Source organism: Trematomus bernacchii, unplaced genomic scaffold, assembly GCF_902827165.1.
Source record: "Trematomus bernacchii unplaced genomic scaffold, fTreBer1.1, whole genome shotgun sequence".
Taxonomy (NCBI): Eukaryota; Metazoa; Chordata; class Actinopteri; order Perciformes; family Nototheniidae; genus Trematomus; species Trematomus bernacchii.
Window position 1 is genome coordinate 2,793,019 of NW_022987782.1, and position 17,718 is coordinate 2,810,736.

General features: G+C 43.4%; 2 protein-coding genes across 2 annotated transcripts in view; one reads left to right on the forward strand and one right to left on the reverse strand.

The window, feature by feature from the left end:
• Nucleotides 1-7,771, forward strand: part of LOC117497392 (regulator of G-protein signaling 22) — a 40,180-nt gene extending 32,409 nt beyond the window's left edge. The window contains exons 21-26 of the mRNA XM_034149370.1: nucleotides 307-465; nucleotides 1,321-1,500; nucleotides 1,585-1,758; nucleotides 1,858-2,001; nucleotides 2,254-2,350; nucleotides 7,505-7,771. Coding sequence (XP_034005261.1) covers nucleotides 307-465; nucleotides 1,321-1,500; nucleotides 1,585-1,758; nucleotides 1,858-2,001; nucleotides 2,254-2,350; nucleotides 7,505-7,602 — 852 coding nt within the window. The 3' untranslated portion in view covers nucleotides 7,603-7,771. The remainder of the gene's footprint in view (nucleotides 1-306; nucleotides 466-1,320; nucleotides 1,501-1,584; nucleotides 1,759-1,857; nucleotides 2,002-2,253; nucleotides 2,351-7,504) is intronic.
• A 190-nt stretch (nucleotides 7,772-7,961) lies between these two features.
• The window catches only part of LOC117497404 (vacuolar protein sorting-associated protein 13B-like), a 392,696-nt gene continuing 382,939 nt past the window's right edge, over nucleotides 7,962-17,718 (reverse strand). The window contains 8 exon segments of the mRNA XM_034149383.1: nucleotides 7,962-8,796; nucleotides 8,798-8,929; nucleotides 10,053-10,133; nucleotides 10,222-10,390; nucleotides 11,827-11,929; nucleotides 15,637-15,813; nucleotides 17,118-17,288; nucleotides 17,470-17,646. Of these exon segments, the coding sequence (XP_034005274.1) occupies nucleotides 8,680-8,796; nucleotides 8,798-8,929; nucleotides 10,053-10,133; nucleotides 10,222-10,390; nucleotides 11,827-11,929; nucleotides 15,637-15,813; nucleotides 17,118-17,288; nucleotides 17,470-17,646 (1,127 nt within the window). The 3' untranslated portion in view covers nucleotides 7,962-8,679.

Consider the following 17,718-nt stretch of genomic DNA (forward strand, 5'->3'; position numbering starts at 1 on the left):
AGCTAGATGATTACAGGAAGTAGTTTACTTATGTTCATTTCCTCATCATTGGCAAAGAGCAGCTTTTTTGAAAAAGGAGAGTATAATTATCTCAGTTTTCTGTGAGCTCATAGGCCACAGACAATCGTTCTGCTTTTGTTCTGCAGTACACTGTACTGTATCATCTACACCATGCACATTTGTAAGGGTTTGCTATAACCTTTACACATGAGTAGGTCATTATATCCATTTAATATATCCCTGAGGAAATGAACTAACAGTTTCCAGTTTGGTTAGAAACCTTTCTTCTCTGCTGGATGTCTGCAGGCGGGGGGCTTGTGGATGACTTCCTCCAAGGAGATCCTGCTCTTTCGACAGACCCTCCTCCACCCCGACACCTGTATGCAGTTCCAGCACTTTGTATCTCTGAAGGGAGACTTCCTAGAAAATGATGTGCTCTTTTGGCTGGAGGTGCAGAGATACAAGGTAAAAGAAGTCTTTCTGGTTGTGAGTGGCGTTCAATATCGTCCTGTTTGAGATCTTTGCGTCATTCCACCTCCTTTCCTGCGTGCCTCCATATTATCTATCAACTATAAGGAAATCAAAACAGAAACTTAGGGATCCCAAGTCTGTGCAGAAAGATGTTTGTTTTCATATTTATCTGCTCAAAGGGGAACGTTGAAACGAGTGAATCTTACTTTAAGACTTGAGCAGGATTTGACCTCACAACTAGTTTGGAGCTCAAATCTTCCAATATGTAAGAGTGTTGAAACCTCCAGGCAAACATGTTCATGAGTCCTGGATTCATTCAGTGATGGAAAAGGATTGTCAACAATATACACATTTTTTGGTGAAAAAAACACATCATACATGTTTTTTTCAAAGCAGAGTATATTTGCATTTTTGTGTCTTAAGACGAGCTTGGGCCAGAAATGTAAATCTGTCATAACCTGCTGCTCACTGAGTGTTAACACTGAGTGTTAATATCAAGGCCCTGCAACCTGATTTACTCTCATAAACTCAGCTCGTCTGTTTCATAAGGACTACATGAATGTGATTTGATCAGATTGTATTGAAATTACAGTCATTAGATTTTTATACAAATGTTGCTAAATCCTGTGAGAAGACACACATTCAGACATTTCTAATGTAAAATGACAAAAACTGATCTTACTTGGGCAAATAAAATGTGTTTTTAGTCGTACATTGAGCAGCAAATGAAGACATGAAAAGGTCTTTAACCCTGTCGCTGTCTTACGACAAAGCAAAAAGGTCAACTTCATTCCAGGATTCCCAGCACACATTTCCTTCCTCATCAGTCCCTTCTCTCCCTGTGTTCAGGACCTCTGTCACTCCCACAGTGACGAGGCCACCATCCAGCAGAAGATCTCCACCATCATAAACTGTTTCATCAACTCATCCATGCCCCCCGCCCTGCAGATAGACATCCCTCCTGAGCAGGCCCAGCACATTCTGGAGAAACGCCAGCAGCTGGGTCCTTACATCTTCAGAGAGGCACAGGTAGTGTGTGTCCAAGAGTGCACTTTGAGTCACAGTTTTCCAGTTTTTAGGCTGCATGTGTGTGCCTTTCCTCTGTGTGTGTAGATGTCAGTATTCAGTGCCCTGCTGAAGTTTTGGCCTGAGTTTCAAGAGCTAAGCAGCAGTGTCCAAGAAGAGCACCTTCTTCCTCTACTGCAGGAGAGACGAGTCCAACACAGCGCCAGAGTCAGGAGACAGAGGAGAAAAGAGGAGGAAGAGGAAGAGAGGAAGAGATCTCAGGTACTGAGGGGATAAAAGATGAGCAAATGTGATTATACAACTCCATAGTGTTGAGGTGAGGCTGGTAAAGAGCTTATTGAGTCTGACTTCTCTTCTCAGGAAGAGTTGGAGAGACAAGAGTCCAGTTTTAGAAAGGAGGAAGAGACAGACGATGAAGATGATATAGAAGAAGGACAAGAGAGAAGAAATGTAACAAAAGAGTGGAGGACACAGAGCAGGGTGCTGCTGACTCCCACACAGCCGGTAAGAATGTCCATAATGAGGAAACATCATGCATGCAGAAATGATTTTGTGTCAAATGTATCATATGAAGCGAGCCAAACCAAATACAATTATTTTATTTTCACGGAGATCATAACATATTCAAATAAAAACGTCAGTGATGAGGACAATGCCTCATCAGTTCTAACCACAGACTATAAGAGAAACTTGATCACCTAATTGAAGCACTTTTCTAATCACGCTTTGACTGGATTTTTGGAAATGTTCCTTCAGTTGTCGTGGTCCTACTCCAAGTACATGGCGGCTCTGAGGAGAGAGGAGGTGCTGCTGAGGAGACAGAGTCAGCTGGGAGCCTCAATCCCTGCCTCAGGTACACACACACACACACACACACACACACACACACACACACACACACACACACACACACACACACACACACACACACACACACACACACACACACACACACACACACACACACACACACACACACACACACACACACCCAGCCTCACCTACTCTCTGCTACTAGTCAGACTAAATGCAGGAAACCATAACGCTGAAATGACATCTAGCGTTCCCACAGTAAAATCCAAGCTACATTTCCAAGGCTCCGATACCACCTGGCAGTGGAAAGCAAGGCATTGTCAAACCAAGCCCTTCCACATGCCAGAACTCTCTCATAATGTAGAACTCGGGCCAAAGCAAACACTTGGGCCTGTCCATCAAGTGTCAATGTTCTGTGCAGCTCTGAGCCAACACTGATGCTAATGCTAATGCCGCCCATAGTGAACGAGCACCAAAAGAACACACATTGCAAACAACATTTGAAAGGGAAATACTATTTGTCACACAGATGGACATCATCACTGAAACCTGCACGATGGCCACAACTGTAGGGCAATATATCATACACACGTGGGAGGGAGCGTGGCCTGGGGAACAAAGGGAGAGGTTTGGGCAGGAAGTTTTTGTTGTTTGATTGAGTTTGGGGAGGAGAGACTGAGAAGGAAGAGGGGAGACTTGCAGCTTATCACAGATTAAAAAAGCAGTAGAGAGCAGTAGAGTCTGAGGACCGTTAGCATTGATCACCAACCTCGTCTAGAGCCAGAGTTTTTGTCCCTCCTTGACTGTTGGTGAGGTCAAACATTTTTGGGGATTATTTACCTTGTGATTTGCAGGTTGTTGGTGTTGACATGTAAGACCTGTCTTGTCTTATAACTTGAACTATTTCAGTGTGATTCCAGTTCATGAAGGTTATTGATACTATTTTGGTTGTCTGGAAAAGTGCTATTCAGCGTTAAGTTGTTTAAAGTGGACCTATCATGCTATATTTGAATAATATAGTGTAGGACCATACCTATATAAGGCATATTTATACTTTTTTTTTTTCAAAATACCAAACAGATCATGCATTTTAGCCATGCCTCATTTTGCTCAATTTGACATTTTTTAGATCTGTTTTAGCAAGGGTTGATTCTGTGAGAACAGCACCACCTACTGGCCTGGCATATGTACTACAGCGTCTCCAGCGCTTTCGAACGGCAATGCCGTGGCTGTCTCCTCCTGATTGGTGGAGTTGGCCCAATAGCCGTAGCGCCACCGTCCTGACGTCAGGACAGTGTTCAAATCTGGATCAGTTTTTATCAGATCTGTTGCAGCCCCTTTTTTAGAGATTTGGGTATGGAGGAAAATAGAGAGGGTTGTGTTTTCTGACACTTGGTGAGTTCCCTGGAACACCGGGGACACATATTCATGTATAAAAGACGTACAAAAGTGCATTTTGCATGATAGGTCCCCTTTAAGTTTAACACTGACCCGAAATGCACTGGCCAAAATGTCTTATTTAAGGCCAATGGCAGTATATGTACTGTATATGAATGTGTACGTTTATGTGTGTATGATACATTTGTGTGCATATGTATATGTTTATGGTAACACTTTATATTAAGGTACACAAATTCACCATCAACTAGTTGTTAATTAACATGCATATTAGCAGTATATTGGCTCTTTATTAGTCCTTATAAAACACGTATTAATGCCTTATTCTACATGACCATATTCTACAAGTAATAAGCCATTAATTGAGAGTTTTTCCTCAATAACCCTCTAATTAGTGCTTATTTATTGCAAGTAAGGAAGTTGTTGTACATGAGTTTTGGTCTTAATATGCGCTGCTCAATATGGGCCTAATAAGGCAGTAGTACCACAAGAATAGTAATTCTCCCATAATAACACTTAACAAATATGATCTATTCTTATGTAACAAGACATGAAACTAAGTGTTAATTAAGTCTAAATAACTCAAAATGAGGTATTTCTATCTAAGAACGTGAAGTCTTGTTCATAACCAATAAGCTAGTAGTTTGACTCTAATTGACCTGAACAGGTTCCCTATTCCTCTTCACACTTTGTAAATACATTATAGCACACACCTACTGAAATTAACCTCAACAGTACATGAACAAATTAGGCACAAGTTGAAATATCTGTTTTATTAATGAACCACTAAAGAGAGGTTCAGACCATAGACTGTATATATAAAGGTTCAGACACATTCCAAAACATGTCAAGTTTCTCCAAGGCTGAGAACACATATACCTGTTACAGTCAACAATTGCTTATGGTAAATAACATGGCAAAAAGAGTTTAGCTAACATTAGCTAACGTTGTGGGAGAAACTTCTGTGTAGCAATGCAGTGGGAGTCACCGACTCAGGAAGGAGACATGGGATAGAGCTGGAGCTTTGATGTCAAACACTGATGGTTTATTACGAGTTTCGGCCGGAGAATTCACAAAACAAGTCCAAGAGCCAGAGGTTCTGACTTCACGGTAGAGTTGCCACGTCAATTCTGAAGAACTCTACCCCAGACCCGTGTATTTAGCTAGTTCAGAGAGAATAATCAACATTGTGCATAACAAGATAGAATCATAACACCTCTATCAGCTGACGCCAACAGGCAGGAACAGGGAGACAAAACACTGAGAGCACAGCAGCCAAGGTTACAGGTGTGTGTGCTCAGTCAGGACAGTATGAACTGATAAACTGGGTCAAAGTTATGCGCCTTGGAAAATATTTCCCCAACAAACGTCATGTTCAACACAACACCTCTAACTGCATTACATTGACGATTTTAAACAAAACTTTACTCTCTCAACTTGTAAGATAAAGTTAAGTTAACTTACCCTTAAATAACTACATCACGTTTTTCAGGGTCAACACAAACTGCAGAAAAGTTAGCTACTAACTGTTGTTAGCTAAGACAGCTAGCTCTTGCAGTAGCGTGGCGTGGGAAAAAATGTAGGGGAAGCCCATTTTTTTGGGTTGGGGGGGGGGGGGGGTCAATAACGTAACCAGATGAGTGATTACAGCGCCGGTATCATTTTACACACATTTGTATCACACAGATGCAGGACTTGCACACGCCTGTTATCTAACCGACAGGTCCGCACGCCCTCTCCAGCCGAAACTCTCTCGTCTTATTAATTTAAGCATTTTCTTATTAATGTATGCAGACACACCCCCCCCCCCAAATGCAATACCAGCCGCTCAATGCGCGGTGCAGATTCGGTAATGAATAAAAAAGAAGCATTCATTCACAAAGTAAACCAGGAGACCTTTAAAGTTTTACTCACATAAAAGTATCAGTAGGCGTGTATGAAACACATGAATTCAAAAACAATTATGTACAGAAACATTTGCATGTGATAGTCCACCTTCTCTTCCCTTCCCTTTCTAACACACGGCAAGTGCAGCAACAGTCCTCGTCTCTGTAATTAGCTCAGTCCGTAGTCCAAAAGTAACTAAAAAATATAAACAATCTCATCTATTCAGGTGATCGATTGGATGGCAGTGTCCAATCAAATCGCCAGCCACCAGCCGCCTCTGAAGGGAAGCCAGAGGCGGCTGGCTTCCCTTGGCATGGCCCTGGCCAATCACAGGTTGGCAGGGGCATCACGTGGGCCTCATCTGATTGGTCAATCCCTCAATTTTTTTTCACCAAGGGAAGCCCGATTCAGCTGGCCTCCTCTCGCAACAGTGAATGCAATCTACTGTTTCACCATAACATCTAGAGGGGCGCTGTTTGTTTCACTCTTTGTAAAATACTCAATGAGAGTGGGGGAGAGACGGGCCGGCAGCAACACACAGCAAAGGAGAATTATCGAAACAAAACAAAGTGTTTTTATTTATTTATTTAAATTATAACTACAATCCGAAAAAACAGGGGAAGCCTGGCTTCCCTTGGCCTCCGGGAGAAAACGCCACTGAGCTCTTGGGGTGCTGCTAGTGGAGCACGCACGTGAACGCAGAGCGCCGGAGCCTCGCAGCAGCGAAACTGTGGCGCGCTTAATTGCACCGCATTTGCGTATAAGCAAAGATGAGGCTCCCTCTGCAAGATGAGGCTCCCTCCGCAAAATGAAGCCCCATCCGCAACATGAGGCCTCATGCAGTCTGCGTGATCTGCGTAGGGAGCCTGGTTACCATTCTTGTGCTACTACTGCCTTATTAGGCCCATATTGAGCTGAGCATATTGTAGCGTCTCGCTACAGGAACACAGGGAGGCTTGGTTTGTCCTTTATCCGGGAGTTTATTATACAGATCACAGGTTACTGTTGGCCATAACCACGCCAAAACAATCCACTAACCCTGTCGTATTCTCACTCTCCGTCACATATCCCGCTAGCTCTTTTCTAGCTTCCCGCGTCTCACCCTCTAGGAACCTCCCTCTTCCAGCCCCAACCAACCAGACAACACTCTCCCACCCAAACCCACAGCTACAGGTCACAAGAACCGTCCATCAAAACAGTGGCACGTTCACTGACATTCTGTAAAATGCAAACAAACTCTGAACAACAAACACATCAAACATCAACATTATAACCAGTCCGTTACAATATTAAGACCAAAACTCATGTACAACAACTTCCTTACTTGCAATAAATAAGCACTAATTAGAGGGTTATTGAGGAAAAACTCTCAACTAATGGCTTATTACTTGTAGAATATGGTCATGTAGAATAAGGCATTAATACGTGTTTTATAAGGACTAATAAAGAGCCAATATACTGCTAATACGCATGTTAATTAACAACTAGTTGATGGTGAATTTGTGTACCTTCATATAAAGTGTTACTATGTTTATGTGTGTATCACAGTATAGTATGTTGAAAAAGAAAGGAAAAAGGTCTTTATGAATTTATATTTTGTGTACTTATGTATATGTATGTATGTATATGTATACATGTGTAAATGCATGTTTCTGTCGTACTCCTGAACAGACACCAGTCTCTGGCTCTACAGAGGGCCTTTTTTACATCACCTTGATCACACGTTAGGAAAGGGAGGGGGAACTGAGGGGTATTTAAAAAACGTACCACTGGATGCCACTAAATCTTACACATCGGTACTTTAAGGCAAACATAACCCTTGTTATACTATATATAAAACATGAGTCAACAGTAACCCAGGGACGATACACGAGCAGATGTTCACCCTGTGTCGTTTAACTGTCTGCAGGGTCGTCCTCCGCCTGCAGTGTCCGGTCAGCAGCCAGGACACGCCCCTCCAGAACAGACAGTACACAGTGTGACAGATACAACAGTAAGTTGAAATGAAGAGTGAAATGACCAATACAAGCCTCTGAAACACAACTGGCTCACGTGTTACTGCACAGGGTGTGAAGGCCTGCAACATGAAATGAAACCAAAGACTTGATGGCGTATTGCTCTGACACTGACGGATGAGGGTGCTGTTATAAGAGCATGAGGATTGAAAGCTGAGAGCAGAACTGATACTGATATCTTTATGGGCTGGTAGTTTGACTTATTATGTAAGAAGATCACTTAGAAACCTGTGTGCAAAACATCGACTCACTACTAACTTTAGTTATGCCTGGCTGCACATCCATCATTTATAATATTTCCCAGTTTCTTCTTGACTTTTTCTTAGTATACAATGACAGAATAACACTTCATTATTTCAATGTTTTTATTAAATGATGTTCTATTCATATATTATCCATGTACATAAAAAGCATTCGACTCTCACTCAGAGTTCAGTGGATCAACAATATAAAAGGCAATAATGATGAGTTGGCATCCACGTACAGTAAGTTTACAAAGAACATTGTTATCGTCAAACAAGTTGTGACATCATCTATAAAAACATTTTGGTTGACAGCTGGGATCTCTAACATCCTTCAACATTTCTATAATATTGCACTTAGCATTGGCATGAGACAGTAAACAGTGATTGTGCAGAGTGAAACACTGCACACTGTCCTGTCACACTGAAGAGCTTTCACAATGCGCCCTGATTTCAAGTTGGCGCAACTCTTCTTTGTTTTAGTGTTCACTATACTGTAGTATGAGCTCATTGAAATGTCCCAGTTTAAGAAATGTATTTCTATCATTAAAACTGTTTTGAACCCTTCTGATTTCTTCTGTGATTTGTTTGCGTATTAATCAAAAATATATCTTCCAAAATACATTGCTTAGAACTCTCTCCATATCTAAGGCATAACCAAGTGGACTTAGTTTGATAATATATATTCTTTTAAATTAACATTTGTTTTGCATAAATGTGTAGTTATATTTTCAGATCCATAGTTCGGTGTATTTTAAGGCTTAATATGGAATAAAAAGGTCCGGTTTATTTGGTGGCAGAAATCCATAGATGTGTGTTAGTGTATATTAGTGGAATCCAATGTGTAAGGCTTTATTCTTCACCATTGTGAACTTGCTGACAAACACCTTGGCGAAGGCAGGATCCACCAGGTAGCGGTAGGACTTGGTGACGGAGGGGGGGGGGCTCTGCCAGCGTCACTGGGAGCTGCAGCTGTAGAGAGCCCGCGGAGGGGGACAGGAAGTGGGCGGCTCGCAGCACGTAGTCCACCAAGCGGCGATACTGCTGCTCCGTCAGGCGCTCACGCACACCGTCACCCTGAGGGAGGACACACACCATTAGGAATGGCCTCCATACCACTGCCATCTAGGACACATGATGTCAGAACTATTTTATGGTGCAATCTATGTTCCCTTGTCTGAGCTCATTTGTTACTTTCCTTCAATATTCTGCTCGGCTCTTGGTTGAGCATACAGCATGCTGCTGAGCGAGCATACAGCATGCTGCTGAGCGAGCATACAGCATGCTGCTGAGCGAGCATACAGCATGCTGCTGAGCGAGCATACAGCATGCTGCTGAGCGAGCATACAGCATGCTGCTGAGCGAGCATACAGCATGCTGCTGAGCGAGCATACAGCATGCTGCTGAGCGAGCATACAGCATGCTGCTGAGCGAGCATACAGCATGCTGCTGAGCGAGCATACAGCATGCTGCTGAGCGAGCATACAGCATGCTGCTGAGCGAGCATACAGCATGCTGCTGAGCGAGCATACAGCATGCTGCTGAGCGAGCATACAGCATGCTGCTGAGCAAGCAACAATAGGTCATAGAAAATGGGTTTTCTTCAGAGTTTTGTCCTTGCCCTTTTTTTGGGTGGCAGGGTTAAAACATAATGTATACATGTATAGATGTTGATCAATTAAAGCTGGGGGGGAACCTTGTTATGGCATTGAGAGTAACACTTTTGAGAGTATGTCTTTTATTTAATTAATTCAATCTTTTCTTTGAATGTCAAATTGTTTTCAATCTGGTTGGCCACTCCAGAAACCTGCCATGCTCCCAGGTGTTGCTTCATCGCTCTGGCCCCCTGTCCCCCCTCCCTGCTCCTTTAGCATTACCCGTCTGCCAGTGTGGGAAAGTGGCCACAGACACCTCTGCTTCAGTCTGCCATTCAGAGCCTTCCCTGCTGATGAGCTTGCTCAGCATTGTTTGCACTCCTTTTAGAAGGGCTTTCATTTCATTACATTTATACAAAGCTATAAAGTTTAGTTTATTTTTGCACAAGTTAACTGTAAAATAAAAAATCAGAAAAGCAGTTCAATTACTTAAAGATCTCTCCTATCTTAACTGTAGATGTGATTAGTACTTATCACATAGTGTAAGCAGTGATTTAAGGTTTTCTCTTTTTGCACCATGTGCAGCCCGTTACAGGGAGTCTTACCTCTGTGTCGCTGGCTACTGTCTGCTGCTGTAAGGTGAGGCTGAGCTGGCCCCCCTGCCCCGGCTCCTGCTGGCACACCACCTGCAGGAGACAGGACGCGTTACATTCACAGCCACACAGCTACAGAAAGGCTCATTTGACTGTAACAGGAGCTGTTTCTCTATCTTACCTCTGTGATGGGGAAGGCCTGCTGCTGGGTGTCCTCACTGAGGCTGACCACAAACAGCACCTCCGAAGTGAGGAGCAGACAGCCAGCATGCTCCTGACCCGAGCCGCTCACCAGGGTCACCTCCAGGGCCATGTGGAGCTCCGGCCGCCCCAGAGACTGGAGCATCTTCCTGTGGGCAGACAACACAAGTTATAAGACTATCTGGAACATTAAAGTGGTTCAATCTTAAAAACAAGACTATGTAGTTGTATTCTTATCAAAGCACTATAGGCAGTAACTACATACTTCAGGGTGCATAGATTGTATGTGTACATATACACACACATAATTGCAGTCTTGCTGACTTCAGATAAAAACTTTTCCTACAAGACCACACAATGTGCCCAACTCTTCAGCCCCAACACACACAAACAAGTGAGAATATGTGTCTATATACATCCTGCAATTTACATTTCTTCATGTTTTCCGGGTGGCTCCTATTACACACATGCTGGATGGGGAAATATGTGCCGGGGCTACAGTCTTCCGTCATGTTTCTCTGACAGTGTGTTTACTTTGGAAGGCAGGTGTTCAGATTGCAGAGCAGATGTTGAGGCGGCCACAGGAGGGACACTTTGGTTCTGTTCAGTGTTACTCCGCTCAAACAGTTTGACCCTTCAAGTGTCGGGCTACCTGTAGTAGTACAAATAATTGATGGATGCCTGATGGAAACCAGTTTGACTGCAATGCAGCATGAACACAACCACAGGGGAGCATTATCTCAGCATCTGTGTGTTTTCATCTTTTTTTCATCTTCCTTTTAGCACACTGCCAACCCCTGGAGTGATGACAACTAAAGTGGAATGTCCTAGAGAAATATTGTATCTAAAATGTGGCTTCTTTTCTTATGGCAGTTTATAGTGGACACAGACTACTATTAGAAGTAAAGGTTTGATAGCTATGGAAACCAAATTAAATTGCGGAAAATGTGAAGTGCTTTCAAAGGCTCCTGATAACCTTCCGGAGACACAGGCCTCTCATACATTTGTATGATAATATTCAGTGCTCCACTGTGCTTGAAACACTCAGATCTGATGCAGCACTGTCCAAACCACTGCCATATGTTTAACACAAGACCCAAACCTCCTGCTTGGCACAACATGCAATCTGTGTCAACTCAATCTCTCCTAAATTCCAAAGCCTTGGAGCACACAGAGGAAGGTGTTCCTCCATCTGATGGCATGGGGAAAGATCTCTGGATAAACTCAAAGCTAAACAACAAGAAAGAACATTTCTAGCTTTGGCAGAGTGCTTATAAAAACCTTTTAACATGGCCCGATGAGAACAGGGGAGGGCAGCCTGGCTACCATGTGTGGGATCAAGGTCAAACTTTTTTCCAGACCCATTTCTTTTTGGAAAGTGGGTAATGAACCCTCCAAGGTTTTTTTTTTTAAACAAGACAGCAACAATGATGAGTGTTAAGGGAAAGAAAAAGAAAATCAATTCCTGGAGAGAGCCCAAGAAAAGCAACAGCGAGAACACATGTCCCATTTCTAAGGAGAAGCTGGACACAAATGAAGGAAGAGCTTGCAGGAAGAATGTGGGCTGGGAGGGGCTGGGTCTTACCACACATATTTAAGGTGGCTGTTAGGGGCCCGACAAGACTTCTCCTCCGTAGGCAGGTACAGCTGTTTAGGAAGCTGCCACAGTCCGGCTCCATGAAGGATCCCTGCAGAAGAGACAGACAGGAAGACAGTGCCATCAGAGTGGACCACAAGCTGATCAATCAGACATTGATGGAAAAAGATTCCGTTAGTGTTAAACTGCATTACTAACAATGCACATTTCATTTTCATAAAAAAGAGGTGGAAGCGTTTTTAAATATTTGACTTTAGTTAAAAAAGAATACCACAATGTCAAAAATTATTAAGTATGAGCATAGAAATATATTTCAAGAATTCATTATGTAGAATGGACCATTTTAGAATAGCAATTATTATTTTCTTAGAATATTCTGATTGATGCATTCATGTGCACTGGCCACCACGTTGCAGGTGGGGTTACATTGCATTGCTAAGTAGATTAAAACATCATTTTCCAGTTGATTTATATGTTTGCATTATTAATCTGAATCTGGGGTTACCCAAAAATATATTTGATTTAATAGTGCAGTATTTGTATCTGAGATGTAGTGAAGTAGCAAAGTAAAAGTAGTCAAACAACTGTGTGTGTGTCAGTGTCAGTTCTTCATCCATGTGTGTGTGTCAGCTCTTCAGCAGAGCTGCAGCAGCAGGCCAGTGAAGTCAGCAAGTACTCACAGCCATGAACACACACTTATCCATTCATGATGTCACTGCCACTCTGCAATTCTGCTCCACTCTGAGTGGGTGTTTGTTTGCAACTCTCAGTGAGTGTGTGTGTGTGTGTGTGTGTGTGTGTGTGTGTGTGTGTGTGTGTGTGTGTGTGTGTGTGTGTGTGTGTGTGTGTGTGTGTGTGTGTGTGTGTGTGTGTGTGTGTGTGTGTGTGTGTGTGTGTGTGTGTGTGTGTGTGTGTGTGCATGTACCAAAGGCTCTTTGAGCAGTTCTCTATAGGGTCCTGCACTAGGGAAGACCAAATAAACACTTCTGACAGCCAAGGGGACAGATGGGAAACAAACTAATGTAATCATTAATCAATCCACTGATGAATTTCAGATTTTCCCAAACACAAACTCCAATTCAAATGTTTATTTGTTGACATACTCGTTGAGTTGCTACATGACTAAATCTCTTATTTAACTTCTGTCTGACAGTGATCATGTGCTCCTGTGTAACAATTAAAAGTTTGAATCTCCACAGGCAAATTGCTTCATTCTTTTCAAATGTTATTGAAATGACTTTTGGTTATGTGCTTGATGTTCCCCCAGAAAATGATGGAGCTTGTTACCTGACGTTAGAAAATAAAAATGCTTGGTCTAACAACTTCCATTAGATCAGTGGTTCTCAACCTGTGGTACGCGTACCACTGGTGGTACGCCAGCTCCCACTAGTGGTACGCCAGCTCCCACTAGTGGTACGCCAGCTCCCACTAGTGGTACGCCAGCTCCCACTAGTGGTACGCCAGCTCCCACTAGGGTACGCCAGCTCCCACTAGGGTACGCCAGCTCCCACTAGGGTACGCCAGCTCCCACTAGGGTACGCCAGCTCCCACTAGTGGTACGCCAGCTCCCACTAGTGGTACGCCAGCTCCCACTAGTGGTACGCCAGCTCCCACTAGTGGTACGCCAGCTCCCACTAGTGGTACGCCAGCTCCCACTAGTGGTACGCCAGCTCCCACTAGGGTACGCCAGCTCCCACTAGTGGTACGCCAGCTCCCACTAGGGTACGCCAGCTCCCACTAGGGTACGCCAGCTCCCACTAGGGTACGCCAGCTCCCACTAGTGGTACGCCAGCTCCCACTAGGGTACGCCAGCTCCCACTAGTGGTACGCCAGCTCCCACTAGGGTACGCCAGCTCCCACTAGGGTACGCCAGCTCCCACTAGGGTACGCCAGCTCCCACTAGTGGTACGCCAGCTCCCACTAGGGTACGCCAGCTCCCACTAGGGTACGCCAGCTCCCACTAGGGTACGCCAGCTCCCACTAGTGGTACACCAGCTCCCACTAGTGGTACGCCGGCTCCCACTAGGGTACGCCAGCTCCCACTAGTGGTACGCGGAGGAATCTGACATATAAAAAATTATTATTTTTTAAAATAATTTTTTTATTTATTTATTTTTTTACATTTTATCTAACCTTTATTTAACCAGATGAAAACATTGAGACAAAATCTCATTTACAATGCTGACCTGGCCAAGAAGGCAGCAACGTTACACGTTCTTATACATAACACAGACATGTAAAATACAGAGAACACAACTAAGTAAACAAAAAGATGAAAAGCAGTCACTACATTGTGCACATTTGGGACAGTAAGAAAGGTACACTACTTATTACTGCAAGAGCAGCTGGTGGTGAGGACCTCAGACAACTTCCATTTAAAACAGGCTATTGGGACAAGTGCCATCAGTTTGAGGCTTGATTGAATAACATGAATTCAAAAATAAATCATACTATCAAAATACTACAACGAATGAAAATAAGCTTGAGATAATTGAAACTGTGGTTTAAATAAGTTCTAATAGGCTATTGTTGTTTTTAGATTTAGAAACTAAAACATTTTTTAAATGTATTTCTGGCTTGCTAATAGAGTGCCACAGTGACGCGTCCTAAAACCCGGAATCTTCTAATCATAAATCTATCGATTAGATTTATGATTAGAAAATTATAAAAGTAGGGTAGACATGTGGAGATTATCCAACTGAACAAAACGTGACCCGTCTCTTAAATGTGTGTCAACCACAGACCTTATTTCCAGCTATTTTCCAAAATCCTATGGAGAAATTGCATTGCTTTTTGTTGAGGGAACCGGAAGAAGCTTACTTCCAGGTTTTAGGACGCGTCACTGTGGCACTCTATAATGACCATACTACCCGCGAACGATTAGCGAACGTTGCAAGCAAGCTAAAGAAAGAAGAACGCTGAATGATGTTAAAAACGTGGCTCAAAACGAGAGGTATTCGGAAGAGAGGTACTGAGGAGAATATTACCAGCGAAAGTGAACAAGTGAATGAGGAGGAGGACAGTCATCAACCGAGCACAAGCTCCGCCAGCAAGGCAAAAGTGATATGTACAGTCACAACGCTGTGATGGAGGAGAGAAGTGACTCAGGAAGAAGGCATTTGCTCAAAGAATGGAGAGAAGGCTGTGACCGAGGTCAAAAGCTGAAAAAGCACACACTTGTCCTTAATTGTTATCTTTTCTTTTTTGCCACCACAGAAATGGCAATAGCAAACATCAGCAGACTGAAGATGAGCTAGCCCTTAGCTCATCTGCTCCTGGAGGCTTCATTATTATTGTGGAACTGAATTCCCAAGAGGACATTTTCTGTTACAATGTAGGTTGTTGCAGGAGGCCTACATTCACACTTTGCTAGAGGAAAGGACATGTGTGTACAGTTGTCAGAGTTGAGTGAGAGAGAGAGAGACTGCTCTTTGTACATGTAGCTGTGGCTGACAATAAATAATGTTATTATGAATACATTTGCCTCCGAGTCCTGCATGAACTGTGCATAGACTGTATTTTAACATTGGTCATATGGTACTATTTTCTCAGGTGGTACTTGCTGTAAAAAGATTGAGAACCACTGCATTAGATGATGTCCAAATTATCCAAATGATATTTATACTGTATATATTCAAAGCGAGAATGATGCTCTGATTGTGCTTTCATTCCCTGTGTTTTGGAATCAACGAATTGTGTGTTTTTGTAAACAACAGGAAAAGTATTGGGAGTGTTACAATCACGTCTTTCAGTGAAAGTGAAAAACCAAAATGCTGTTAGCTTTGATCCTGAACTCACCATAACCTGTCTGGGACACCAGTTCAGCTGCTCCTCCGATGGGCTTAGTAAAAACACCCACAATGCCTTTCCCCACGCCAGAGATGACCCCTTTGGCATGGCTTCCCGCTGAGCTCTGTGTCTCCCAGTTCCTCTGGAAGTTCTGCATGGGCTGGTCTACAATGCCTGCAATCGCTCCTAAAGGAACAAGGACCAGGTGGTTGTTCTTTAGTATTGGGCTTTCTTCAAAAAATAGATTTACATAACGAATGAAAGTACAGGATGCAAATAATGTCCCCTTAGTGATGTCATTTCAGCAGGACATGGGAAACAGAGTGAGATATACAGACATGCCCAACAGAAAATATCAGACCCTTTCTTGTATGACGTGTTTTTTATGTATATAATCGGCTGTAACCCAGAGCGGTGCAGGCAGCTGTTTGGTTTCTGATGATATGCTCTGTGTGTCTTGATTTTTACTGCCCTCGGGTGTTTACTGAGTCCCTGCTGTGCTGTCTGCACTCCGTCTCACAGCTCTGGAGCTGTGCCTATGAAATGTGGAATGTGTGTGGGAAGAACATCTTTTGATACATATCGAGTGACCTCATGTTAAGGATAAAGAGATCCAATATTCATTGCTAATTTCAATGACTTGCTCTTGGGATTCAGGTATTATTTGTAATCATTCTTTTTACTGCAATCAGTGTGATTGCAATTCTTCACGTTTTCAAATGTCTCTGGATCACTTTCTACCTTGTGTGAATGGGATTGTATTGATGTTCACTGTTTCTGTCATTGTGTCATTTCTCATCTAAAACCCCTTTATTCAGAAGATGACTAATGAAGCTTAGCGCAAGTTCAACCAGGAAGACCGTCTTTACTCATTCATTCACATATTCCCAGTTTACTACTCTCTCTCCTCTCAATCAGTGATCGGGGGCGTCACTCCTCAGCTAAACGTATCACTGCTCCTCTATTCCCACAAGCCTATCATAGTGCATTGCTAACCCTTTAAATCTGCTCTCTCCCCTCCTCACAGTTGTCATTTCAGGTGACTCAATGCAGCCCTCCTCCACCCCTTACCTTCCTTTCTTCCAAATCCAGGTTCAAGCTCAAACCACTACTCTTCAGACATCCATCAATCCCTTCATGCCTCCACCACCACCAGTGTCTAGACCCCAGGGGGGTTTCATCGGTTCGGTTTTCCCCCTCCCGAATGATATTCCAGCACAACGGGGTCTAATCACCAAACACCATTACATGCATCTGTGTATTCCCGGCAATAAATATATATCGTTACATCAAAAAACTGTCTCTCCTGATTGAATTAGTGAAAAGGTGAGTTACAGCACCAGGAGCAGATTTCAACTAAGTTATTTTTTAACAGAGATTACATGAATTGTTCTGCAATGTGCTGCTGTATTTCTATTCAGGGATGTTGTGTGTGTGTGTGTGTGTGTGTGTGTGTGTGTGTGATTGTGTGTTTGTAAATCTCCAAATACCTAACAAGCTAATGCCGAGTCGGGACAGCCCCTGCCTCAGTCCGTCCCCCAGGCTCTCTGGCAGCTGGCGCCTCCACTCCTCCTGCCGGGTGTAGTGCTCCTCATCCAGCGAGAGGCGGTCCATGTTCCGGGCCAGGCTCGTGGCTAGGTTGGTGATGGACGTCAGCGTGCCTGAACACAAACATAACATAACATGTTTGTTCAAAACTGTACAATGCATGTGCTGTGTCTGGGAAAAATATAGAGTGAGTTATTACTACATATTATTAGTCCACAAATACAAAGGTGTGTGCATTGAGCTTATACATTTCCTGCTCTGAAATGAACCAGGCAATATGAATATCTGCGTTACCTTTTGAGATATGTTTGACGAAAGACGTGGTCCCTCTGGACACTCCGCTGACGAAGGCCCCAGGCCCGCGGGTCAGCCCCTCGTACGGCAGCCGGAAAAAGTCCGACACGCCGTTCCCGATGCTGCGCACCAGGCTGGCAGGACTGCCCAGGATCTCCAGAGAGCCCACCACCCACCCTGAGGCACACACAACACACAGGATATTAAACCATACCTGTATTATAAAATGAATGTTCTTTCTCTTTATGT